This window comes from Marmota monax, unplaced genomic scaffold (genome assembly GCF_021218885.2).
Source record: "Marmota monax isolate L192 unplaced genomic scaffold, Marmota_monax_Labrador192_F-V1.1 WCK01_AAM20220418_F8-fsc00092, whole genome shotgun sequence".
NCBI classification, from domain to species: Eukaryota; Metazoa; Chordata; class Mammalia; order Rodentia; family Sciuridae; genus Marmota; species Marmota monax.
This window is the reverse complement of record NW_026692583.1, coordinates 4258031-4285945: the sequence shown is the minus strand read 5'-3', so window position 1 is coordinate 4285945 and position 27915 is coordinate 4258031. Positions and strand designations below refer to the sequence as shown.

Below are 27915 nucleotides of genomic sequence, written 5' to 3'. Positions count from 1 at the left end.
CTTTGTGGGTGGCTGGTGTTGAGGGGACCTTAGGCAGGCCTGGAACTCCACTTTGCCTTCCTTCAGCAACACACGGCTTCTCATATATGGTGGAGAAGGACCTGCCTGCCCAGCATTGTTGGGGAGCCTGTTCTCGAGCCCCCATGGCTCTGCTCCTTGGGATGCAAGGTCCTAGTGAGCTAATGGGCGTGTTACTGAGAGCTCTGTCCTTGTTCCTAATGTCAATCCAATAATGAGGACAAAGTTTTGAGAAAAAGGAAAATAAAGTTTTATTGCTTTGCTAGCAACAGAGAAACACAGGGGACTCCTGTCTCAGAGGCTGTGATTCCCATTGGGGGGAACAGAGGGCTTTTAAAGAGGTGAATCAAAGGCTACATTCTAGGCATGCCCTATCAGGTGTTATAATTCATTTGTAGCCTTGAAAGACAGCCATTTCTTAGGTCTTCTGGCACCATCCCTAAAGTCAAAATTACTTCATTCCTGTGGATGATAAGAAGGGTAATCTTGCTGCTCCCAAGGCTAAGGAGGGAGAGAGAGAGAGAAGAGAAAGAAAAAAAAATGTCAGTGTTAAAATAAGCCATTATGTTCAAAGCACCAAGTGGGCTCTGTTTACAGGCACTTTGGGGAAAGCAGCACCCAAGGTCAGGTCTGCAATGCACAATTGGAAGGGATGGCCCTGCCCACCTTGTCTGTCCTCGGAGGGGCTTTGCCCACTGCACAAGCCCCTAAGATCAGCAGAGCAGGACCTCAAAGTCGATAGCTTACTGCCACCTGGCTCTCAAGGCACCTACTTCTCAGAAGCATCAGACATGTGTTTGCACCTCCTCAGGGAGGAAATCCGGCTCTCCGAATTGCAACAGCACATTCTCTGCCACCTCCCCTTCCCCAGATGCTCTGTGGAACTAGTGCAGCTGGAGGAAAGGGAGTTGCAGGGGCCTCACACACTGGAGTGCTACAGTTCCTGTGGTGCAGTTCATATGAGCACAGAGTGTGGAAGTGAGCAGTGATCTGAGGCAGCAGCAACTGGGGACTTATGGGGTGACAGTCAGCAAGCGACATGCATGATCCAGGGCACAGGGCAGGGTGCGATGGAAGCAGCTGATGTATTGAGGCACAGAGTCTGAGGGGGGCAACTTGATTCTCAATCCCGTTCCTATGACATACAAAGTTCACAAAGTCTGTGAGAAATCTCTTCTCATTCTTTTGTTTCCCAAAGCCCTTTTCCAAAATAATATTCTTTTAAAATATTTTTTTAGTTGTAGGTGGACACAATACCTTTTATTTATTTGTATGTGATGTTGAGGATTGAACCCAGTGTCTCACATGTGTTAGGCAAGCGCTCTGCTACTGAGCCACAACCCCAGCCCCCAAAATAACATTTTAGTGAGTGTCTGTGTTCACCCCAGGGAGGAAAGTCAGATGCCAGCAGGACACAATGGGCTCCCGCGTCCTGCAGCCTAAGTGCGCTGCTTCAGCTCCATCTTGGCCACTGTTGCCCGGTGCACCTCGTCAGGGCCGTCAGCAAGTCGCAGCGCTCGGGCCCACGCAAAGAACTGAGCCAGGGGATAGTCGTTGCTCAGGCCTGCTGCTCCGAAGGCCTGGGAAGGAGAGGAAGTCTGGGGTGAGCACTGGTTTCTGAGGGCCTGGGCATGACAGCCTGCTCAGGATGGTGATGACAGCCACCTTCCAGGACTGTTCCCTATGATACAGGATAAAACTAACATTCCAGAAGACTTCAGGCAGGCCTCACTGCCAACCCCTGGATGCCTCCTGATTTGCCACACTACGCTGTAAGGTGGCTTCTACTACTAGGGACACCCCATCGGAGTGAGGCAATAGGGTGAGAGGAGGCGACCACACATGCAGAAGCAGCTGGACTCTGGCACTGTGAAGACAGACCCAGGCTCGTGGCAACTTGAGGCCAGTGGCCACCAGCTGAGTGAGCTGAGAAGTCACTTCTCTTTCCTGGGCTACTGTTTGCTCTTATTGAAAATGGGGGCAGGAAGGAGCCCCCTCCTCACAGGGTTGCTTTGAAGAGGAAGAGGAACACCCCATAGCAGCAAATGGGCAGCTCAAGGAAGCTGCTAGGTACACCCAGGTCAGCCAGAGGTGAGGAAGGTTTGCATCTGCTGCCAGCAGTTCAAACCAACCATCTGTGCTCACCTGAATAGCACGATCGATCACTCGGTAGGCCATGGACGGGGCAACCATCTTAATCATGGCAATATCTAAAGCTGCAGCCTACTGGGCGGAAGGGGAGACAAGGTTGTAAAGAAGCGAGGACTGACTGCTGGGAAGAATAACCTGTTTCACAAAAATACAAGGACTCAAAACAGAGGTCCTGGGCTGTGCTGGATTGTCAGCATGTGCAGTGACTCAGTTGACAGGGAGCAAAGCCAACGTGCCTTGTTCCACACCACAGCCAGCTCCATCTAAGCAACAGTGGACCAAGGCCAGATAGAGGTCCAGGGAACCAAGCTGCAAGGATCTGCCCTGAGTCAGGCATTTGAGGGAGGTGCCTGGGAGGTTCCAGCGTAACTAGCACTACAGTGTCAAAGAACCAAGAACCATGAACCTGTTCGGCCCTCCATTACTAAGGCACTTGACTAGAGGTGAAACCCCCACAGAAATCTGGACAAGTGAGCTTCCTTCCTGGCTACCATGGGCAAAAGCCTTAACTAATGGATAGTGTCACCCTTGGAAATAAGCCTCTGAGTTGACTAATTCTATATTTGGATTAGGGCCTGGGAGTCCAGAAAATTTAGTTCTTTTTCACTGAGACTTTTCTGTTTATGAATAGCTGCCCGAAGAGTTCCAAGGAGAGCTGAAGTAAAGTTATTGATGTCAAAAGGCTGAGCTCTTTCTCCTCGGCCAGCTGGATGAGATTCTGCCCCATGGCCTCAGGGCCTGTCTTCTGTGAGGGCCACCCCCACAGCCTTTGGCTGCTACCTTATTTCCTGCCACATCCATGAGGTGGGCAGCTTTCAGCACCAGCAGCCGGGCCTGCTCGATCTCCACACGTGACTGGGCGATGTCTGCCAGGACTGTGCCCTGCTCCACCAGGGGCTTCCCGAAGGCCACACGGGACTTCACCTGCAGACACAGGAGATGCAGGCTGAAGACATGCTGGGCTGAGGATACTCTTGGGAGGCTCAGGCTGGGGGCTTGCAGAGCGGGTGGGAGCACACACGAGAGCAGGCAGGCGAGGAGGGCAGAAGCAGGACGGGAAGGTTGCCAGCTCTTCAGCCACAGGCATTTTCGGGGAGATCTAGATGCCACAACGTCCCAGGCACCACAGTGTGCCAAGGTCCTTATGGCTGTACAACTGACTTCCAAGAACCCTATATCTCTGGGCAGGCAGGAGTTCTTTCAGATCTGTACCAGAAGCTGGCTCACTGCTGCTCATGGGAGGCAGAGTGCCACTGTGGAGCCTGACATCATGCAGGGCATGGCGTCCCCTGCTGGCCATGGCCAGCCTCGCCTCACCGCTCCACTGAGAGCAGCGCCTGGGGGCCTCCTTACCTCAAGGGGCATTTATCTGAAGGATTATCTGAAGGCCACAAGGCATCAGGAAATGTTATAAATACTCTTTATTTTTCTCATTTGATTAGCTTGTTTATCTTTACTAGAAGTAATTTTTACACAAATAATATATCTCATGGCAGAAAAATTATCCATTTTCAGACAAAAGAAAATAAAAATACCTAGTATCTCACTATCTAGTGACTTATAGTTAATATCTGTTGCATGACTTTCTAGACTTTTTATATGCGCATACACATTTCTTATAAAACATTTCATGCTCTATAGTGCATTGAAGCCTGCTTTTAAAATTTAAGAGTATACAGTAAATATCTCCTATGTTGAGAAGCAGGTTTCCACAGCGTCTGTGGGGATTTGTTACATGTCTGCACATGGTTTATGTGACCAGTCATCCAAAGTTAGCCTTACAGGGTGTTCCCAACATTCTGCCATTACAACCAGTACTGTGGTGAAACTTCTAGTAGCAAATCTTTTGTAGAGTCCTCATTACTCTCTTGCACCTGGTCCCAAATCGAGTTGCCATGTAAATGCTGTGCACTCTGAAGACTTCTGACATGTAGAGCCAAATTGCTCTGCTGGAAGGCTGGTCTGAGTTTTAATCATGTGGGGCTGGAAGTATTATTCCTGAGGCTGCAAGAAGGAGTATTTTATTTATTTAAAAAATATTTATTTTTAATTGTAATTAGACACAATTCCTTTATTTCACTTATTTATTTTTAAGTGGTGCTGAGGATCGAACCCAGGGTCTCACACATGCGAGGCCAGCACTCTACTGCTGAGCCACAACCCCAGCCTCAAGTATTTTATTTTCAAAGAGAAAAAGAACTGAGCTGTCTCCATAAAAAAAGAAAAAGTTGTAAATCACAAAAAGTTTGCACAGTAATCAAAATACATTTTAGACAGTTATGCTGGTGCACACCTGTAATCCCAGCAACCAGGGAGGCTGAGGCAGGAGGATCCCAAGTGCAAAGCCAGCCTGGGAAACTTAGGCTCTCTTAAAACAAAGAAAAAAATTTAAGGGGCACTGGTGATGTGCTCAGTTGTAAGGCCCCCCTGGGATCAATCCCCAGTACCACATCCCTCAAAAAAGATAAATAAAAGATGCCTTCTGTTCTTTGTGTAGTATTTTGTGTGAGGAATTTGTTTTGTATCAAAGTTTTGCCTCATCTTTGTGAGATCATTACCACTGATGTGAATTCTCTCTCGTCCCTGGCAGTAATTCTCTTTTACATAGGCTTCCAACCTTTGAGGGGTCACAGTAGATTATATTTTCTGGACCTGCTGGGGAGGAGGGTGGTCAGAGCCTGATGCGGCAACCTGGGTTCTCCCTGGCACCTAATTTTAACCACGTGCTGGGAACTCATGTGTCTCAGCAGAACATGAGGGAACTCTGCCCTCAGCTGTCACAGACCCTGACCTTTCACTTCTGGTCACCTGGGCAGAACGGGCCATTCTGTTCTGAATGTCAAGCTGAAGCAAAGTAGTAGAAGCAAAGCAAAGACAGGGTGCGGCTTCTTGGCAAGAGCATCATCTTGCTTCACCTGCTAGGTCTGCTCTCAGAAAACAGTTAGGATTTGAAGCTTACCAGCACAGCAGAAGGTGGTTCTGAGTCAGTGTTGGGGAGAGAGGGGCACTTGGGGGGCACTCACGCGGGCCTTCATGAGCGCCAGGGCCCTCTCTGAGAACCCAATCAGTCTCATGCAGTGGTGGATCCGGCCAGGCCCCAGCCTGCCCTGGGCAATCTCAAAGCCTCGGCCAGGGCCCAGAACTATGTTCTCCCTGGGCACACGCACATGCTCAAATCGTACTTCACCATGGCCACCTGAAAGACCCAGATGCACCACCTTGAACAATTGTCATTTGGGTTTTCCTTGAATGTGTTTATTCCCTGTCTTAGTTTGGGTTATCTCCTGGCAACATCCTGCATCACATTGAGACTTCTAACTAGGTCATGGCTAAATGGGGAGGGAGAACAGGACGGAAAGATGGAGAAAGTATCACTGATTTGTGATGGCAAATTAATATTTTGCTATTTCTTTTTGATAAATATAAGGATGTAAACTTAAGCTGAAACTTCCTTAGCATGTGAGTAACAATGTAGTAACCCCCAAAATGTCAGAGGGAACATTGTTAGGAGAGAACCCTGCCCCCTCCCCACGAAAGGACCTCACTGGGGCTACGGCTGGATCCTTGCTGTACACACTGGGACCTAGAAAAGAAGGTCCAGAGAACACTTCCTGTCTCCACCCTGACCGAGTACCTTCCCTGTCTCACAGACTCCTGCTCAACTTCTAAGCCTTGAAGAGGAACAAAATTGCTTACATGCCCATCTTCAATCTGCTACGTGGTTGATATTCATTATGGAAATGAAACACAGGACCACGTGGCAGCCCAAATGTCAGTAGACCCTTACATGTGGCAAGTCCTGAACTTGAGCAAGGGCCACCCAATGTCATTCCCCAAGGACCTGAGCCAGAGTCAAGGGTGGCCCACCAGGGCTGTCTAACCTGGAGCATCCTCCAGCCCGTACACTGTCAGAGGCCGGATGACTTTGATCCCTGGGGTGTCCATGGGAACCAAGAGCACAGACTGCTGCCGGTGGCTCGGGGCCTGCGGGTCTGTTTTTCCCATAAACACACACAGTTGGCAGCGAGGATCTAGGATGCCTGCCGGGAATAGAAAGAGAACAAGCCCCCTCAGCTGATGCCAGGGCCATCAAGTCTCTGTCCCCAAGCAGTCATGGCCCAGGAAAGGCAAGGCCAGTATGTAGCAAGCACTTCATGTCATCAGAGGAGCATCTACAAGCTCTGGAGCAGAAAGAAGAGGAAGCTGGGTTTTGTCCCAGTGAGGTATAAATCCAGCATCGTAAAAGCAAATGTTGAAAAGCGTCATGTTACAACTGAAAATACAGACATATGATGCTGAAATCTGCCACTTCCTCCCACCTGTCTGCTTTGTTCTGACTCCATGGATAGGATAATGCTCTGGGCATAGGCCTCAGGGTCAACAAATCTTGAAGTGAGGATCTCCTACTTGCCAGCTGGGGGTAAAATTTTAGGCAATGGCTTTGGCCACACCCTGAGTCCCAAGTCCCTCCTTGTGGAATAGGGACAATGACCCTGCCTTCTGGGAAGTGCCAGCACCCAGTGAGGCGAGGCCCCCATAGTGCTGGGTAGATGCACTGCTCCAGAAAGGGCCCCTGGGATATGACACAACTGACCCAGGACTCAGGGGAAGCCACCAGGAAGTAGCCTCCAGCCCTCCAAGGTCAGCTGCTCGAGGCAGACAGGCAGTGGGCAGAGTGGAGAGATTCCCAGAGCCACATTTGCGAGTGTGGGGGAGAGGGCCACACGTGTGGTCACCTTATGAAGCTGTGTCCCCCAAGAACAGCACTGGAGACAGCACACTGAGCAGCTCCCTCCTGTTTGGGGGCTTTGTGCCTCTTCTGGAAGCACAGAGATAGAGCCTCCTTTGTGTCAACTGAGAAAGCAGCTGGCCCAGACCAGGCACCCCAAGACGGCGTGTGGATGCTGATTGGCTGCCAGGCACTTGGAAAGAAAGCTGCGGGCCTGATACCTGAGATCCACCACTTGTGACCATTGAGGACATAGAAGCCGTCCTCCTCTCTGATGGAAGCCTCGATGTTGGTGGCATCTGATGAGGCAACCTGCGTGGGAACATTCTGATTAGAGCTGCCTGCGGCCTGCATTCCCTGTGGGCAGAGGCCACATGGGGCCCAGCAAGTGGGGATGGCCCAGCAGGGTACCTGGGGCTCTGTCATGGCGAAGCAGGAGCGCGCCTTGCCCTCCAGCAGAGGAATCAGCCAGCGGGCCTTCTGCTCCTCGGTGCCATAGCGCACCAAGAGCTCCATATTCCCCGTGTCAGGAGCAGAGCAGTTAAATATCTGAAAGGACAAAGAGCACATCAGTGACTCCCGTGTTCTTGTCTAAAACTTCAAATTCCCCACCGGTGGTGGAGTAGGACCCCTTCACTAGACCCTCTGATGTAGAAATGCCCAAATGTGTAAAATTTTTGAAAGACAATCTCAGACCCCTGGAACCCAGCCAGGGACCCTTTCCTTGTTCGAGAAAAAGGACCTGGGCCAGGACCTGAAAATTCCCATGGCTCCCATTATCCCTGGGCGACTTTCCCCCAGTCATCTTCTTACTCAGGCTCCAGCCAGCAGCTTGCAGTCGTCCCCCTCCCAAAAAGAGGTTTACATTTGGATGATGCCCCTCAACCAGACATCCTAGAGGCACAGGGGAAAATCTCCCACACTCCAAGGAGATTTTAGAGAATCTAAATTTTAGATTTTAGAGAAGGTACCTCCGGAGCGTAGAGAGACGTGCCCATGACTTCACACAGATGTGCATACTCCATGTTGGTCAGTCCTGCTCCATATTTTTTCTCAGGATCAGTCTCCAAGGGTAGGAAAAGGTTCCAAAGTCCTTCAGCCTTGGCTTTCTCCTATCATGGGAAAACTGAGTCAAGGAACCACAGAGAATGACTGTATTCAATTTTGACTCATGGGACACAATGAAAGGGATTGGGGAGGGAAGAAGGTGGTGGTCAAAGACTCAGTGTGAACCCAAAACAATGACACTTGTCAGTGCTATTGGCTATGGGTAAGCCTGCAGATGTGTGGGTAGTACATGCACAGGAAGGTACCCAAGGGGATGCCCAAGTGAAAACAGGGACAGGGCAATGCTTTTTTTGAGGGGTATGGGGGACTGAACTCAGGGGTACTTGATCACTGAGCCACATCCCCAGTTCTATTTTGTGTTTTATTTAGAGGCAGGGTCTCACTGAGCTGCTTAGCACCTTGCTTTTTGCAGAGGCTGGCTTTGAACTCATGATCCTCTAGCCTCAGCCTCCTGAGCCTCTGGGATTATAGGTGTGTGCCACCACACCCAGCTGCAACATTTGTTCTTGAGACAAGGAACTTGGATTCTTAAATATGGCTCTGGGCTTGAGAGCCAGGAATTCTATGATGGGGGTTAGGAGTTTGAGCCTTCAGTCAGCCCTGGCTCAGCCCCAGCCCCAGCCCCAGCCCTAGCCCCAGCCCCAGCATGACTGGTTGGTAGACTGGGCAAGAGACTTGATCTCTGGGTCCTGGCATAAAATGGCCATGTGACTACCCCCACCCCAGTTAGGACTATTAAGCTGCAGCCCCAGCAATGGACAGAGACCAACTAAAGGAAAAAAGGAATGGAGTGGGAAGGTTCTCCCAGGCTCTCAAACTAAACAGGAAGGTGAGAGAATGAGGCTCATAAATGGGCAAGAACCGGGCCACCTATAGGATCTCACTAGGATGGGATACCTGGCAGCCCTGCTGGGACTCCACTCCTGTAGAATGAGTAAGCCCCAACTGTTTTCCATCTTGAAAACCCTGCTCCCACTGGAAATTTCAGGAGGGAGCCTGGCTGGCTTGGCCTGGCTCATGTGCCCACTCCTTGTCAGGGAGCTGGGCTGGTATCTTGACTGACAGCTCTGCCAGACTATCCCCAATGGGGAAGAGGATTGCCCCTAGGTAAAACTGGGTGCTGATATCAATAGAAGATGGGACAGGATCAGGCAGCCACACCCAGCCAACACCACCTCCCTGGGTTGTGAAGATGAAATGAGGCGACACAGACTCTAAGGGGCTGACAGAGAAGCTGGCAGGGGGCCATGAACCCTGGAGGTTGTGGACGTGACCATTTGCGCTGCTTGTTCCCATAGGGAGGCCCCCGGGGCCCGCTCTCCAGGCCGCCAGGCCATGTGCTTCCAGAAACACTATGTGCATGAGTTAATTAGCTCAGAGTGTAATGACCGAAGATAAAAAGGGCAGATGAACTAGAACAAGGAAAGAAGAGGGGCAGGCAGGGAGAAGCGGGAAGCGAGGATCCTGAGAAGAGGCAGGCAGCCTCCTGTGCCGCCAGGCCTGCCTTCCCTTGGCTGCTCCTCCATGTTCCTGGCCATGTTGTCAGCTGCCTACCTAATGTCCTCTGCTGTTTCGGAGCCCAGGGTTGGCTTTGGTGGCTAACACTCAGATGTCCTCTGAATAAAACATCCTGGGACCCTTAACCAGGGACGGGTCAGACAAAGTATGGTGCACCCACACTACAGAGCCCTTGGAGGTCAATCTCTGTGTTTCCATGTGAGTAAATGGGAAAAGACTGGAATGTATAAAACGATTTTATTACAACATAGGAATAATCATGAGTCAGTATATAATAGAAAAAGCTGGGAGCATAGTACACCAAGTCACTGATAGTAATTATCTCAGAGGGCAGAGAATTTTAAAGAACTCTTTACTTTTTATGTTATGTGCTTTTGTCATCTTAGAAATTTCTTTAATTTTGCAATAGGTTTGTAACTACAAAAAACCTCACAGCACAATGCTATCTTTTTAGAAAATTTTTGCATTGTGTTTCTGAAGATCTCAAACAACTTCAAAGCCAACACAATCCAGGGTCAGCCTTGACAAAGAACAGCAATATTCCTGTTTGTCAGCTAAAGTGGCCTCACCTTCATGCAGGACAACACCAAACACAGCTTACAATTGATTGACTGGCCTGGTGACTTTGACATTATGGGTCTTCCAGAGAAACTTTATCACATTTTTTTGGGGGGGGGGGTACTGGAGATTGAACCCCAGGGTGCTCTACCACTGAGCTATACACCCAGCCTTTTTATTTTTGAGACACGGTTGCCCAGGCTAGCCTTGAACTTGCAATCCTGCTGCTTCAGCCTCCCAAGCCACTGTGCTCATTGTTTTAGATCTGCTTGATTCAAACCTGCATAACAGAAGCCCACTTGCCTGGCTTTCTAAGCTGCAACCAGAATTCTTCTTTCACACCTAAGGTCTCAGCTTGTGAAGGGGTCACCCAGCAAAAGCATGGGACCAAAACTGAATAATCTGGAGCTGGCTCTTTCTGATGATGATGGAGAGCCAAGGTAATTCAACTCAGCCCTCCTGTCTCTTCCCCACCTGGGAAGGGCACAGATGAGGGTCTGCCATGTGAACAAGGCCTAGGCAATTCTCCTTCCGCAGGCTGCCTCACCTTGAGATCTTCTATCAGCGGGGAAGGGCTCCATCTATCCGCTGAGGCCTGGTGTCTCTGCAGTTCTGGCTCCACGGGGTATACACGCTGCTCCATAAACCTCTGCAACCGGTCATACAGCTCTCTGACCGGTGAAGAGAGGCCCTCTGGAGAGATGACCAGAGCTGTCTTTGAGGCATGAGCTGGGGAAGCTCCTGGAACAGAGCTGTAACTCCTTCTGCCCTTGGGGCTCAGCAGGGACTGTGAGCCAGCCCACATGTGGTAGGACCTTCTTAATGGTTTGGAGGCTGGCATCTCTTTGAAAACCCGGAACCCTTCTTTGACTGCAAAATCCCATGCCAGATTAGCTACAAATTCAGCCAGCTTTCCACTTTGTTCAGCAGTTGCTGAGCTTGCTTGACCTAGGCAGAACAGAAGAAAAGCAGTGATTACTCCCAGATGGCCCTTCAACAATAACGTTGACATATGGCGCTGAGGTTATTCTATCAGCAGCAGCCAGCACTGGCGGAGCGCTTGCTCCCACCAGGCATTGCAAATGTTACTGGCAGCCCAGCCAGGGACCCTCCCTGGATCCCCAATTTGGCTGTCCACACAAAAGATAAACAAACAACGTAAAAAGGGAAAATGAATTGAATGCAGTTTGATCAAACTTGAGTAGAAGTAGTGGAACTGTTTCTCCCTAGTTTATAGAAATGTTTACATTTTTTTTTGACACCAGTGATTGAACCCAAGGGTGCTTAACCACTGAGCAACATCCCCAGAGCTTTTTATTTTTTTAATTTTGAGATGGGGGTCTCACTAGGTTGCCTACAGCCTCGCTAAATTGCTGAGGTTGGCTTCAAACCTGCGATCCTCTTTCCTCAACCTCCCAAGCTGCTGGGATTATAGGTGTGCACCACCACACCAGCTGGGAAGTGTTTACAATTTAAAGAAACAAATATCAGGAGATGCAAACATGTAGATTTAGCAAGCTTGTACTAGCCAGAAAACATGTCAATTTCAGCTTCCTTGTGCCCGCCTAGGTCAGGGGTAATCTTTTCGTTTCCATTCTCAGTATGAGGAAATTCAGGAGCTAGAAAAATTCAGAACTTTTAATTTCGGAGAGGTTGTTTCACTAGTAATAATTTATGCTCACCCAATTCCCAAGGCATGAATTCATGCTTTGGGGACAAGGACACTGAATCTTAGAGGAGGCAGTGGCTTGCTCAAGTTTTAGGTTGAACTCAGGTCTGCCATCCCTTGCTCTTTACCTCTTCATTTCCTAAAGAAACTGAATTCAATCAGTAACATCTCCCCAGCCACTTCTGCTGCAGCATTGGGCCATAAGAGATCCTGCATTACTGCTGAGCACCTCTGCTAGGGGACTGACAGAGTGTCACAGCTGACCGCAGGAATGACTGGTTCTAGGCAGCCAGCCCTTTGGGTTAACAATCATCGCCAGAACCTCAGAGCTCACTCCTTTTTTAATATGCACATCAACACTTTTCTTAATGATTTCTCTCCTTATTTGTAAAAAATGAAGGCATAATGCACATGCACCTCCTTAGTGCACAACTCTTGAATTGTGACGAACTCACAGTGGGGTGACCTCCATGTGACCTCCACTGCCATCAAGAAACAGAAAACTTCCATCCCCCTAAGCTTCCCCAGTGTCCCTGCACCCTTTCCCCAGCCCTTGGCCTCTAGTCTGTTTTCTAGGACATCACCCGAGGACACACATGGCCCCTCCACTCAGTGCCGCTTAGGAGACCCACCGTGCTATTGTGTGTACACTGTTCTTCAGTGAGCTTTTTTTTTCTTCTCCTTTGTTTCAATAACTGGCTGTCTTATCTTATTATGAGCATTCCACGTCCCCAAAAGACTGTTTCCCTCATTCCCTATGTATCAATAAGTGGCTCTTCACAGAGGCCTATTTACTTTTGGCTTCTGAGTCAATGGGTTGTTCTCAAAAGAACTACTTCCTGGCAGGTTTGGTGTTCACTGTCCCTGAGTTATGAACCACATTCTTTCCTCCGCAGCAGAACACGTAGCCCACTGAGCCTCACAGGTCCTTACTGAGACCCTTCTGGGTGCTAGGAGTGAACCTAGGCCCTAGGAATCAGTCAAGAAGCAGCAGCCCCTTCCTTGAGCTGCAGGCCCATAGGAAGGACCCATGGTCAGAGGATGCATCTCTCCTCTCCACTCAGCTTGACACGGCACACTGTGGGGAAAGATGCTCCCCTCAGTCCACTATTACAGGTGATTTTCATTTTCTATTAGAGCACAAAGTGCACTCCCAGTCTCCTTCTGTGTATATGGATCTCACTGCAGGATGCTACTGCTTTGTCTGGGGGAGGCATTAAATGAACTTGGGGTGAATGAGGCCAGGGCTTCCGGTTCATTTTCCCAAATGTAATCCCAGCAGAAGAGACCACATCACCAACATCCACCTAAGCTGCAGCCTTGAGCACTTTTTTCTTTCTAGATTTTTAGCAGCCATCTAGAAGAAATTCAAACTTCTGCACCCACTTATTAAGGAAGCAGGTGACATATAGGTGGGCTGTGTGGACTGAATCTTGTGGTCACTCTCCTGCTCTTCAATCTAACGATGATCTGATATCCCCAGGAAATGAGGGCAGGAAGAGAGAGAAAGAGAGAGAATATGCCTTTGAAACAAATAATTCCTCCCCAAATTTCAATTTTCCAGGGCAGCAACACATACAACTGTTCAAACAAAAATGACTTTAACAATTACAGAAGACAAATGGACAGAAATGATAGTTGTGTTCATATAGTTGGGATCCCCCACTCCACCGAATGACTTTTATCCATTCTTTCAAAACACAGATTTCACCGGGCACGGTGACACACGCCTGTAATCCCAGCAGTTTGTGAGGCGGAGGCAGGAGGATCATGAGTTCAAAGCCAACCTCAGCAAAAAGTGAGATGCTAAGCAATTCATTGAGACCATGTCTCTAAATAAAATATGAAAAATAGGGCTGAGGATGTGGCTCAGTGGTCGAGTGCCCCTGAGTTCAAACCGTGGTACAAAAAACCAAAACAAAACAAAAACAAAAATCATGGATTTTGCCAGTTTTATGTGAGGAAACTAAGCCACTTCCTCAGTGTGTCTGGGTTGATTCCCAGTGAGAGGGGAGGGAGAGTACGATTAGGCTCAGAGGATTACAGGCCTAGAACAGCCCTCTATGTGTGCTGGCAGACAAGCAGGTTTGCTTGAAGTCACAACTATGGTTCATAGGATCTTGGAAATGTGGCAGCTTGAGGCCAAGTCAGTGATCTCATATATATATATATATATATATATATATATATATATATATTTTTTTTTTTTTTTTTTTTAAGTACTGGGGATCAAACCCTGGACTTCTTGCATGCTAGGTAAATGTTCTACCCAGGGGCTACACCCCTAGCCCTTTTTTTTTGAAAGGCTGTTCTCAAACCTGTGATCTTGCTTCATCCTCCTGAGCAGCTGGAATTACAGGCTTGCAGCACCATGCCCGGCTAAAATGGGAAATTCTTTGTGGGCAAAATCTATGTAGTTCTCCCAAGGCCCTGGAGTAGAGTCAGACAAAACCTGGCAGCTGGCAAGGAAATGTCAATAGGGGGTCAGGCCTGTTCATCCCCAGAGGAATCAGCAGTTCTGTTTCAGTAAATGTTTTGGGTTGGCTCTTTTGAAAAACCAAAATAAAAATGGGGAGTGGTGCTTAGAACAATTTCCAAGGGAGAGAAAAGTATCACTTCTAAGGATTCCTGCCTACCTTTCCCGGCACACTGTTTTGCTCATGACTTTGGACAACCTGGCACAGTGCTGGCACAGAGAGGCTCAGAGTTGTGAATGGATGAATGACTATTTGCTCTTCTGCGGCTGCCCCTCTCAGAAGACTCTGGCAAGCCTGGCTGAAAGCAGTGTGCTGCCAGCAGCTTGTCACTGTCCAGGAAGCTGAGAACGCGCCCTCGTACTGGCAACCCTGCTGATAGGTTACTTTTGTTATAGGTTATTTTTGTTTGTTACTCCTGCCTTTTATTTTTGACTCTTAATTTTGAGAAATTTCAAAGATACACAAGAACAGACAGAACAGTATAAGGAACTTAAAAGTATCTCTCACTTGCCTCCAACAACTGTCTCAACAATCTGGTTCATTCCCTCCTATTCCAACCCCAGTGTCCTGGATTTTTCTCAAGCAAATCCCAAACAATGGATTATTTCATCTATAACTATTTCATTTATGTCTAAAGACAAAGACTTTTAAAAACACACAATATCATTATGTACTTATAAGATAGCTAACTAGGCCAGGTGCAGTGATATGTACCTCTAGTCCTAGGTACTTGGGAGGCTGAGGCAGGAGCAACACTTAATCCCAAGAGTTTGGGGCCACTGGGCAATATAATGAGACCCCATTGCTTAAAAAGTAAAATCTAAGCTGGGTATGGTGGCATACTCCTGAAATCCTGTGACTTGAGAGGCTGAGGCAGGAGGATCACAAATTCCAAGCCAGCCTCAGCAACTTAGTGAGAGGCTGACTCAAGTAAAAAAAAAAAAAAAAAGGCCTAGACAGTCCTTTGTTAAATAATAACAAAAAATAAAGTCTAAGGAGTGTAGCTCAGAGGTGGAAGCCTTACCCAGCATACGCAACGCCCAAAGGTTTGATCACTAGCACAGAAAAAAAAAGAGAGACAGAATGAGAAAGAGTAAGAAAATTTAAAATCTATAATAACTTTATATTAGAAGCAAGGTTAAAGAAAATATTAGCGAGGCATGGTGGTGCACACCTATAATCCCAGTAGTTTGGCAGGCTGAGGCAGGAGGATTGCAAGTTCAAAGCCAGCCTCAGCAACTTAATAAGGCCCTAAGCAACTTAGTGAGACCCTGTTTCAATACTGGAAAAAAAAAGGAGGAGTGGGGACATGGCTCAGTGGTTAAGTGTCCCTAGGTTCAAACCCCAGTACCAAACAAATTAAAATATGTTAAATTATATATTATTATAATATATGTAATTATACTTTAAAAAAATATATATATATATTTAATGACGAATGATTGAATTAACTCAATCTTATGAAATTCTGGTCAAACTTGTCCCCCAAAGCCTCTGTGGTTGAGAAAGAGCTGTGTTGGCTGAGACTCCTCCCATTACCTGTGAGTGACCTCTTGTAGACACCCTGCAGGATTGCTGCCACGCGGAAGAAAGAGAAGGCCATATAGAAGTTCCAGCAGTCCACAGGAGGGGTCCCCATGTGATGACAGTACATCCTGAAGTACTCCTCTACAGTGGGGATTCCCAGCTGAGTCAAGTCACAGCCACTGACACCTGAGGGGAAAGATCCCCGTTCCTGGGTGGTTAGTGCCTTCACTCCCCTGTGGTCAGCAGAGTTTAATCCTGAAAATCACTGTCTCTTCAAAGTTAGTACCACAACTAGCTCAAGACTTCAATGGCTCCTCCTCCTCCAGGAATCCATGCAGGGAACTAATGGATTTCAGAATAAATTAGCAGAAAAGGAAGAAATGGGGCCTCTGATTCTACTGGGACTACAGTTCATGGCGGACGTGTATTATTCTCAACTAGTCATTTGACTAAAATGGCATTGAAAAGCAATCACACCAACTATGAAACAGATAACTACAAGTTAAGAAATTCACTGATTTATGTCATTTGTGATATGTTGGTGATTTAGATGTATGCAATATATTCTGTTCCTAGGACTTGCTCCTATGAGTGTAACATATATAAGCAAAGACGTTACTACAGAGATGTTCCCTGCCTTTTTGTGGGAGTGGGGTTGGGAAGAAGAAATATAAAAAAATTGGAAACATTAAGTAGCCCAACAGGAATTAAATTAAATGTCTTTTAAGTTAATTCTATTGATAAAATCCAATGCTATCACTAAAAATTAAGCTATCAAAAATACTTAATGGCATGCAAACATGTCCAAAGTATACAATTAAGTGTAAAAAAGCAGGTCCATTGGACACGGTAGTGCATGCCTGTAATCCCAGCAACAGGAGGCTGAGGCAGGAGGATAGCAAATTTGAGACCAGCCTCAGCAACTTAGCAAGACCTTGTCTCAGAAATAAATTAGATAGATAAATAAGGTCCCAGGGATGCAGCTCAGCTGTAGGGCACCCCTGGGTTCAATCCCTAGTACTGAAAAAAAAAATTCCATAGAAGTCAGCTGTATGAAAGCACAAGCAGTGCTCTGTGGGTGTCCCTGTCACTTAACATGCATCTTACACTCATTCTCCCTCAAATGTGATAGGAATGCATTCCAGTGGTGTTTTTTACGCAAGCCACCAGGTCCACACTTCGATGGCTCGCCTCAGCCAAGGAAGCTCCCAAAAGCTGGAGCCGGTCCACCCCATCTGCCCACAGCAGCAGATCCTACCTCTCAGTATGGGGAAACTGGGTGGCAAGTAGTGAGCGAGGCAGCTGTAGGCCACGTCGGCAAGGGGGTCGCCTAAGGTAGAAAGCTCCCAGTCAAGGACAGCAAGCACCTCTGGCTTGTCTGGATGAAACAACAAGTTGTCGAGCCTGAAAAGCCACAGATGGGATGGACAGACAGTCAGAAGATCCCTGACCTGGTATATTCTGGGCCAGAAAAAGTCCAGGCTTGTTCCCCACCTTCCCTGCTCTTTCTGTGTCAAGCCAGAGCTGCCCTGTTTTTGTGGCTTCCAGCCAATGAGAAGTGGGCCCAGTGGCTCAGGTGGCTGAGACAGGAGAATCATCAGTTCAAAGCCAGCATCAGCAATGGCAAAGCACTAAGCAACTCAGGGAGACCCTGTCTCTAAATAAAATACAAAATAGGGCTGGGGATGTGGCTAAGTGGTCGAGTGCCATTGAATTCAAAACCCAGTACCAAAAAGAAAGAAGAAGAAGAAGAAGTGGTCCTGCCACCTCATTCCCCAGTCCATCCCTACAGAGAACTGAACAGGGGCTAAGGGCCAGGGCTCAGGCCATTTGGCCCTCTCCACGTAGCTACCCTCTCTGGATTCTGGTAATCATATCCTCTCTGTGATAATTCTAAAACAGTTCAGCAAATTCTTTGACATTCCTGCCACAAAAGGTAGTCTAATTTTTCACCCCTTGAAGCACCTGGCTTTTAACAAATATAAAGTGGGAAGAAGTAAACCTGAAGTACTCCTGGGGCTAGACCAAGGCAGAAAGAGTGATATGCTTCCTCTCATCCCCCACTCTTGGAACACACACCTTTGGATCCCTGCACTGCCAGATACAAAGTCCAGCTACCCAGCAATCACCAGCCTGGGGTGAAACCACAGGGACAGAGAGCAGCTCAGAAGCCCAGCACAGGTCAGCATGCAGATGACTCCAGGTCCTGCTGAGAGCCACCCCCAGACACCTGTCCCCAGACCACAGACGAGTGCACAAACTAATTCCTGTTACCACTTCCATCCACTTGGCTTTGCAGCAGTGTGTATGCCACAGTAGCAGTTGGAGCACATTGGCCCCGCAGACCCAAGGTAGTTCAGACTCTGCACCGTGGCCATCCCAGGGTTCCAGGCTTAGTGGTTCCTGTACCATGCTGCACCCGTGCTAAATGCCTCAAATGGCCTGAGTCATCTGGTTTCCTACCAGGGATCTAATGTATGTTTTATTTTTATTTTTATTTTTTTTAGTTGTTGATGGACCTTTATCTTATTCATCTATCATTTATATGTGGTGCTGAGAATTGATGTGAGGCAAGAGCTCTACCACTGAGCCCCAACCCCAGCCCTAATGTATGCTTCATTTAAAAGATAAAGTCATTACCAAACATGCAGAACAATAAGGAATGATAAACAAAATCCAGGTGCCCATCTTCCAGAGTTAACAGATGTTATATCTACTTCTTTGTTGTATTTCCTTCAAATTTTTAAAACATGAAACATAAGGCTCCCTCCCTTAGCTCCCCACCATTCTCAAAGAAAACTGTCATCTTGAAGTTGGTATGTATGAATTTGAGATATTTCAATATTTCTCTTAGCTATGCCTGAACCTATAAGTCATACCTGGCATTCTTTCAAGCCTTTTAATTTGCATGTGATATCACACTGTATTTTTTCTATCCAGCATTATCTTCTTGAATTTACTTGTGATGATTTATGTGTGATTAATTAAATTAGTTTATTTACTGAACTCTAATATACCACCAAACCATGGTTTATCATGTGTTACAATTACAAGCATGAGCAAAACGTAATGCTTTTGCTGAGCCTCCTGGTACACAGGCGCAAATACTCCTCTAGAAGAGGAATTACAGCTTGTGGCCTTGTCCCCATCTTCTACATTACTGGCTATTTTCAAAGTAATTGCACCAGTTTATGCTCCCACTAGCACCTGTTCCGAACAAGAAATGTTCTTCCACCTACCAACAGATAGAAATATGTGTAAGTGTTCATCAGTAAGTGTCAGCATGCTCTCTGAAATAACAGGATGCCTTTCTGGAAAGTGTCATCATAAATGACCCTCACCGGGGGCTGGGGATGTGGCTCAAGCGGTAGCACGCTCGCCTGGCATGCGTGCAGCCCGGGTTCGATCCTCAGCACCACATACAAATAAAGATGTTGTGTCCGCCGAGAACTAAAAAATAAATATTAAAATTCTCTCTCTCTCTCTCTCTCTCTCTCTCTCTCTCTCTCTCTCTCTCTCTCTCTCTCTCTCCCTCTTTAAAAAAATAAAAAAAATTAAAAACATAAATGACCCTCATCGGATTGGGGCTGGGGCTCAATGATAGCACACTTGCCTCGCATGTGTGAGGCACTGGGTTCGATTCTCAGCACCATGTATATAAATAAATAAAGATCTATCAACAACTAAAAAAATATATTTAAAAAAAGGACCCTCATACTTCACTCCAGCTAAGGAAGGTGGTTCTCAGACCACCACTGGATGTCTCCTGCCTGCTGCTGCACTTAAATCATATTGGTGGGGGCTGGGGCTGTAGCCCAGTGGTACAGCACTTGCCTAGCATGTGTGAGGCACTGGATTCCATCCTCAGCACCACATTAAAAAATAAAATAAAATAAAGTTATTTTAAAAAGTACCATTATGGGGCTGAGGTTGTGGCTCAGCAGTGGAGCCAAGCGCTCCTAGCACAGGCGAGGGCTTGGGTTCTATCCTCAGCACCACATTAAAAAAAAATTAGAAAAATAAAGGCATTGTGTCCAACTGCAACTAAAAAATAAATATTTAGGGAAAAAAAAAGGACCATTTAAAAATAAGTAAATCAGGGCTGGGGCTGTAGATCAGTGGTAGAGCACTTGCCTAGCATGTGTGAAGCACTGGGTTCGATCCTTAGCACCACATAAAAATAAAGGCATTCTGTACATCTACAACTACAAAAAAAAAGTTTTTAAAAAAGCAAATCACATTTGTGAACATTTGAAATGCAAAGAGAGTTAAAGGCAAGGTCCATGGGGCTGTTGTGGGCTAGTGGCACTTTTCCCCACCAAAAGGGATAGGTTGCATCATTGGCAAGAAGTGTGCCATATGGCAAGGTGCCACTTGCCATCCTAAGTGGAGGAAGAAGATAGAAAAGGGGGTCAACAGCAACTCAGTTCAAGCTCAAGGCGATATGAGGACATTATTTGGTCCAGTCCATCAGAGACACATGCAAGAGCAAACAGACCCTATTCCTATGGATGACCCTGTGATGTAGACAAAGCTCAGCTTCTACTCAGATCCAGGGGATCACCAAGGGTGGCTAAAGAAAGGAGTCAAAAGTAAATGACACAGGTCCAGCAGGCCAAGAACGGCCAATCTGACATGGAAAGTGAGGTAATGTCTTTATATTTAGCCTATCTAGCCTTGTTCAAAACAGGCACAAAGGTGCTTAGGGTGTGGCTTGGGGTAAAGTTCATGCTTAGTATGAATGAAGCCCTCCCTGAGTTTTATCCCCCCAAAATAAATAAGTAAAATATGAGGCACAACTTCCCAGGAAGGGAAAGAAAATTACCAAATGGATCAGGGGCCCAAATAAGACATGTGTATCAAAATCAGGTTTGCAGGTGCTGCTGGGAAACAGAAAACAGAAAACTACCAAGTGCCTCAAGGGCTGTGTTGGCAGCAGAGACAGTAATCAGAGCTGGACACACATCCAGATGCAAGGTACACTCGACTTACAGTGCCAGCCAGGCGACAGGCATGGAGTGTACCCCAAGGCACTACATCACTCCCTTTCCTCCTCTCCCTCCACACCCAGGTGAATGTCCATCCCTACCTCATGGGAGGCAAGAGGCACCTTTGCCCTGCTTGACCTTACAGCAGCGATTCTCCTCTCAAAGTGATGCTGTCCACTTGGGGCTCATGGGACTTTGTCTGTAGGCATTTTTTGGTGGCTACAACTTGGTGGGGGAAGTGCTACTGGCATCTAGCAAGGAGAAGCCAGAGATGATGCTTGCTATTCTACAATGTAGAGCAGCCCCCACCCCCACAAAGGAATGCTCAACCCAAAATGTCACAATGTAAGGCTGAGAAATCCTGCCTAAAGGGGAGGAACTGGGGCTGTAGCTCGGTGGCAGAGTGCTTGCCTAGCACTTGTAAGGCACTGGGTTTGATCCTTGACACCACATTAAAAAATAAAATTAAATTAAATTCTGTCCATCTATAACTACAAAAAATTTTTTTAAAAGGGGAAGGAACTCTGTAACAGGAATAGTTATCATCCATGGACTGGGCTAAGACCAATTGCTCCATTTCCCCCTTCCAGTGCCCTGCCCATCACTTTTCACATCTAATATTCACACCCCTGGCAACAGTGTCTACCTGAAGTCCCCATGCACCACTGTGGTCCTCTGTTGGCTGGGAAGATGGACAGGCAGCCATTGGATGAGCCTCTCCATCGATGGGATGGTGCTGGTTTCTGCAGCTCGGTACTGCTTAGTCCAGGTTTGCACCTGGCGAGGAAGGTAGTCCCCTAAGAGAAAGAAGATCAGAATGTGGTGTGCCATTTCAATAACCACCAAAGGTTTTGAAAATTATCCAATGCAACGAATCCCTTGGAAATGCTCTGCGGCCATGGCGTCTCTGAACACCTTCCTATGACTGGAGAATTTGCCACATGATGCTCCTGCTGCTCTACTTGGAAACCACCAGCCATTCTGGCTGGTTCAGGGTAGTCTGGGCACTGTTCCCTGGCACATAGCCTCCAAGCCTGATCCCCAGCCCTCTTTGAGATCTTGTGCATTTTCTAATAGCCTTTAAACGACAGTGGGTAGGTGACTTAAGAGCAGAAACTCTAGAGCCAGACTGCCAGAGCTAAATCTCAGGTCTGCCATCTACTAGCTGTGTGATCTCAGGACAGTTCTTAACCTTTCTGTACCTTACTTCCCTTATCTTGAGATGGTTCTCGTAGAGCTTTTGGGAACATAAAATATATAAGTCCTCTGGGTACAGTGGCGTGTGCCTATGATCTCAGATACTGAGGCAAAAGGATCACTCCAGCCTATGAGTTCAAGGCCAGCCTGGGCAACACAACAAGACCTCATCTCAAAAAAAAAAAAAAAAAAAAAATAGAGAGAAAGAAAAATAAAACTTGATAGTATCAAATGCTGGCAAGAATGAGAAGAAACTGGAATTCTCATACATAAAAAAAAGTAGATGGGCTGGGGTTACGGCTCAGTGGCAGAGCACTTCCCTAGCACATGTGAGGCACTGGGTTCATATTCTGGCACCACATAAAAATAAACAAACAAAATAAAGGTATCGTGTCCATCTATGACTAAAAAAAATTTTTTTTTAAAAAAGCAGAGGGCTAGGGTTATGGCTCAGTGGTAGAGTACTCGCCTAGCACCTGCGAGGCCCTAGGTTCAATCCTTAGCATCACATAAAAATAAGTAAATAAAGGTATTGTGTTCAACTACAACTAAAATAAAATAAATATTTTTTAAAAAGCAGAAACAAGGGCTGGGGCAGTATGTCAGTGGTAGAGCGCTTGCCTCGCGCATGTGAGGCACTGGGTTTGATCCTCAGCAACACATAAAAATAAATAAAGCAGATATTGTATGTCCACCTAAAACTAAAAAAAAAATTTTTAAAAAGCAGAAACAAAATATACAAATGTAATATCTTGGCATAACGACATTTTAAAAACCTATCCTTGTTAAAAAGATCAACGAAGAAAATAGATGAAAAGGAGAACATGTTGGGTATGGGGGCACACATCTGCAATCCCAGATACTCAGGAGGCAGGAAGATCACAAGTGAGAGGCCAGCCTGGGCAATTTAGTGAGAACCTGTCTCAAAATAAGAAATAAAAAAGGAACTGGGGTGGTGGCCCTGGGGATGTGGCTCAGTGGTACAGCACTTGCCTCGCATACACAAGGCCTGGGCTCCATCCCCAGCACTGCAAACAAACAAAAAAAAGATGAACCTAAATTTTAAAGTCCTTCTTATGTTCATCAAACACTTGGTTGTTAACAAACCATTCAGATCCATGTGGCACCTGCTTACCTTGCTTCCCATAGTCGTCAAGGCCTGCAGCCTGGAGGTCCACACTGTGAATTTTGCACAAGACTCTGTTCATGGCAGTGTATATGGCTTGCCTCTGGCTGGGCTCCAAGCCTGGTAGAGAGGGGTCTTTGTAGATGAGGCCTGGGCAGTACTCCATCAGATAGAAGGGAGTGCCGATGACACTGGGATGGACAGAGACGAACTTAAGGGACCCAATGCATAATGTGGTAGGCTATCAGCCACAACACTGCTCCTACAGTTTCTGTGCACAGACGGGATGTGGATTGCTGGGGAAGAGCTCAGACCCAAAATACTGGACATAAAGGATATATGCATATTTACATACTGCACATTTCCTTTTTCTTTTGAACCTAAGTACAGGTGTTAGAAGTAACTCTTCCCAAACACACCCACATGCGCACACACATGCACACACCTGTTCTTTTAGGCCCATCTGTAGAAGTCATTGGAATGGGCTTAAATGTGATAATACATAAAGCAGCATGGTTGAGAGAGGAGGCTTTGGGGTCATAAAGAACCAGCCTAAGGGCTGGAGTTGTAGCTCAGTGGTAGAGTGCTTGCCTAGCACATGTGAGGCACTGGGTTTGATCCTCAGCACCACATAAAATAAATAAATAAAGATATCGTGTCCATATACAACTCAAAAAGAAAAAGAAAAAAGAACCAGACTTAAATCCTACCTCTCTGTACTTTACTAATAGTGTGACCCTGAGAATCTTACTAAACCTCTCTGAAGCTTTGTTGTTGGTAATCTGTAAAACATATCCACTTCCAAGGGTTACTTTAAGGCTTGGCACGGTGGCACACACTTGCAATCCCAGCAACTCAGGAGGCTGAGGCAGGAGGATTGCAAGTTCACAGCTGGCCTGAGCAACCTAGTGAGACTCTGTCTCAAAATAACAATAAAAATGTAGGGCTGCCAGTAGCGCACACACACAAAGGTAGTTCTAAGAACTAAAGGAACAAATAGAGTATCTGGTATGGTATCTGGGTCCAGTGAAGGGTCAATGTGTATCCCTTCTTGTTATTGATGTTATTTTCACCATTATTTAGTGGTCTGAATGGCACATATCCTGCCTGACAGTAGCGCAATAACCCACTGATAGTTCATCAAGCCATTTGTTAATCATTACTAAAAATCAGTTTACTACTCTAAAAAGTAGTTTTGAAAATTTCATCATTTTAAATGTTTGTTCTGATTTGAAAAACTGTCATAAAATATATCCATGGGCTAACTAAGGAAATTTGAACACAGACTAAAAAGATATTAAATAATATTAAAGTACAGCCAGCTCTCTAGATCTATGCGTTTTGCATAAATGGAATTAATCAACTATTGATCAAAATTATTTGGGGGAAAAATATACATCTATACTGAGTATGTACAGAGTTTTTCCTAGTCACTATTCTCTAGACAATATAGTGTAACAACTGTTTCCATAGCCCTGACGTAGTGTGCCACGTAAATAGTTAGGTGCTATGTAAAATGACATACTATAAGTAACCTAATGTAAAATGACATACTATAAGTAACCTAAAGATGAGTTAAAAATAAAAATAAAAAGAAGATGTGTAGAGGTCATATGCAAATGCCATGCCATTCCACACAAGGCACTTGAGCATCCTCAGATTTTGAGGTCTTCAGGGCATCGTGGAACCAGCCTTTTGAGGATGATTCCTCTCTTATCTCTGGTTGGAAAAAAAGCATTTAAAAAATATTTATTTTATAGTTGTAGTTGGACACAATACCTTTATTTCACTCATTTATTTTTTATGTGGTGCTGAGGATTGAACCCAGGGTCTCACACGTGTGAGACAAGCGCTCTACTGCTGAGCCACAACCCCAGCCCCGAAAGAAAGCATCTTTATTATTTTTTTATAATTAATTCTTCATCTGTACATTTCTTTTTTATTCAAAAAAATTTTTTTAGTTGTAGATGGACACAATATCTTCACTTATTTATTATTTATTTATTTATTTTCGTGGTGCTGGGGATTGAACCCAGGGCCTTTTGCATGTGCAGCAAGCACTCTACCAACTAAGCTATATCCCCAGCCTTTCATTTATTTATTTTTATGTGGTGCCGAGGATCAGATCCAGTGCCTCACATGAGCAAGATAGGTGCTCTATCATGAGCTACAGCCCCAGCCCCTTAGCATCTTTATTCTTAAGAGATGCATACTATCTACAACTTACTTCAAAAGGTTCAGACAAAAAAACATTCCATACATACAAATAAAAAAAATACATATACACATGCACATACACATATCTACCTCCACATGCAGAGAGCAAATGTGGAAAATTTTAACATTTTAATCTAGATGAAGTATAAATAAGTGGACGTTATTTTTTCTCCTCCCCAATTTTTTTTTTCAAATTTTTCACAATGTAAAAGTTGAGAAAAAAGAGAGACTCAAAAAGCATGTTACAAAGCAGTTTTAAACAGATTGGAAAGACCACAATGAAAATTTTAATTAAAAAAGAGCAACATGAAACAAGATGGATATATATTTTTTAAAAGCTAAAAAAAGCTATTTGCTATCAATCCCCATAAGAGCAGACGTGTCTTCTTCTTTCAGGATAGCTTCAAGATCTGGACTTCTGAGGGAGTCTGCTGCATAGTTTCTTTTTTCTCTGACCCAAAATTTATTTGTATTTAACAGACTGGCATCTGAGTTAGTAAATAGGCTTTCTCTCCTGTAGTCTGAATTTGAAATGGCAAAAATACATTTGAACTTTACCTTGAATCTTCACAGAGGTCAAGAACTCTGGGGACTGGCACTCCAGCTTTTGCAAGGGCTTTCATTATCCTGCAGAACAAATAAAAATGAGCACAACTGCTCATTTTCTTGAATTTAGTTTTCTGATTTAAGAAATGGTACACTGGGGATGGGGCGTGGCTCAGTGATTGAGTGCTTGCCTAGCATGTGTGAGGTTCTGGATTCAATCCAGCAACACACACACACACACACACACACACACACACACAAATGGGGCTGGGGATGTGGCTCAAGCGGTAGCATGCTCGCCTGGCATGTGCGGGGCGCTGGGTTCGATCCTCAACACCACATAAAAATAAAATAAAGATGTTGTGTCCACCTAAAACTGAAAAAAAAAATTCAAATGACTCAGAAGTAAATAATAAGACTAAAACAATTCTCTGGAAATTTATATTATTGGGATGTGAGCCCCAGGGGGCCCTCCTTCTGGGATACTAAGCCTTTTGCAGGAAAAAAAAAAGAACAAAACAAGTAGAATGAACAGAAACCAATTAGTGAAATTATGGACCTAAATCAAACAAATCAATAATTACCTTAAATTTGATAGGTAAAACATTGCAATAAAAAGACAGAAGTTGCTGAGGTTGTGGCTCAGTGGTAGTGTACTTGCCTGGCATATGTGAGGCACTGAGTTTGATTCTTAGCACCACATATAAATAAATAAAATAAAGGTTTATCAACAACTAAAAAAAAAACTTTAAAAAGACAGAAGTTGTCAGGGTGCATAGAAAAGCATAACCTAACTATATGAGGTCTACAAAAGACATACTTGAAACATAAAACATAGGTAGGTTGGAAATGGAAGGATGGAAAAGATTAGTACTGTGTAACTGGTAAACACAAGAAAGTGGCATACTTGAATATCAGATGAAATTGATTTTAAGACAAGAGAATTACCAGAGACACGGAGGAACATTTTAGAATGATGCATTGGGAAGACGCTATAGTCCTAAGTGCACACGTGCCTAACAGAACTTCAAACACGTAAAATGAAAATGCACAAACCCACACAGCTGAGATTTATCACCCTCTGTCAGTAATCAGATAGGCCAACAAAATCAGGTTTATCTAAAGACACAGATCTGAAAATTATTGACAAACTTGACCCGATTGGCATTTATAGAACATTTGGTCAGCAATTGCAGAACATGTATTATTTTCACATGCTGGTCTGTAAAATAAATCTCAATAAGTTTCAATAAATATTGAAATCATATGGAGTACTTCTCACACTTTGTTAGAATAAAACTAGGAACTTATATCTAGATAAAAACATATATTGCAAAATTAATACATTTATAATTAAACCATGAGATATAGAAGAAATAACAAGAGATATCAGAAAACATTTCAACTGTAATAATAATAATAATAATAATAATAATAATAATAATAATGGGTCAGATTTGTAAGATGCACCTAATGAAGTACTTAGAAATAACTTTAAATGCTTTTATTAGAAACGAAGGAAGATTTTAAGTAAATGATCTAAGATTATACCTCAAAAAGCTAAAAATAGGTTGGAGTTGTGGCTCAGTGGTAAAGTGCTTGCCTAGCATGTGTGAGGCACTGGGTTCAATTCTCAGCACCACATATAGATAAATGAATAAAATAAAAGTCCATCAACGTCTAAAAAATTTTTTTAAAAAAAGAAGGTAAAAATAAACCTGGAGTAAGTAGCTATAAAGGAATAAAGAGAAGAAATAAAATGGAATAGAAAAGAGACAACAGGAAAAGTTAACAAAACTAAATAAAAGTTATTTGGAAATATCAAGACAATTGATAAATACCTAGCTAGACTGATTTGAGAGAGATACAAAGTACAGATCAATATCAGAAATGATAAAGAGGGGATATCACCACAGATTCGATACATATTAAAAGGATAATAAAGGAATATTATGAGCAATAACTATGACAACTTAGATTAAGTGAAGAAATTCCTTAGAAATTATAACTAATCAAAACTAAAAAGAGATGAAATGAGATATTTGAATAACTCTGTTTATTAAGTTGAATTAATATTTAAAACTTTCTCCAAAACTCCTAGCTCTAAAGGATCTACTGGTGAATTC

At 45.0% G+C, this 27915-nt stretch overlaps 1 protein-coding gene across 6 annotated transcripts in view; it reads right to left on the bottom strand.

The window, feature by feature from the left end:
- Positions 1–244: 244 nt before the first annotated feature.
- The window catches only part of Acad10 (acyl-CoA dehydrogenase family member 10), a 53408-nt gene continuing 25737 nt past the window's right edge, over positions 245–27915 (bottom strand). For 2 of the 6 annotated variants that reach the window (XM_046446188.2, XM_046446189.2), the window contains exons 8-21: positions 25802–25870; positions 23036–23217; positions 21350–21500; positions 16974–17119; positions 15728–15901; positions 10590–10990; positions 7870–8010; positions 7310–7447; positions 7120–7210; positions 6051–6209; positions 5193–5365; positions 2950–3093; positions 2164–2241; positions 245–1598 (exon numbers count right to left, since the gene is read on the bottom strand). In XM_046446188.2, the coding sequence (XP_046302144.1) occupies positions 1458–1598; positions 2164–2241; positions 2950–3093; positions 5193–5365; positions 6051–6209; positions 7120–7210; positions 7310–7447; positions 7870–8010; positions 10590–10990; positions 15728–15901; positions 16974–17119; positions 21350–21500; positions 23036–23217; positions 25802–25870 (2188 nt within the window). In that variant the 3' untranslated portion in view covers positions 245–1457. Of the gene's footprint in view, positions 1599–2163; positions 2245–2949; positions 3094–5192; positions 5366–6050; positions 6210–7119; positions 7211–7309; positions 7448–7869; positions 8011–10589; positions 10991–15727; positions 15902–16973; positions 17120–21349; positions 21501–23035; positions 23218–25801; positions 25871–27915 lie in introns of those variants that run through there. The other 4 variants (XR_009226924.1, XR_009226925.1, XM_058579880.1 and 1 more) reach the window with 4 other exon arrangements.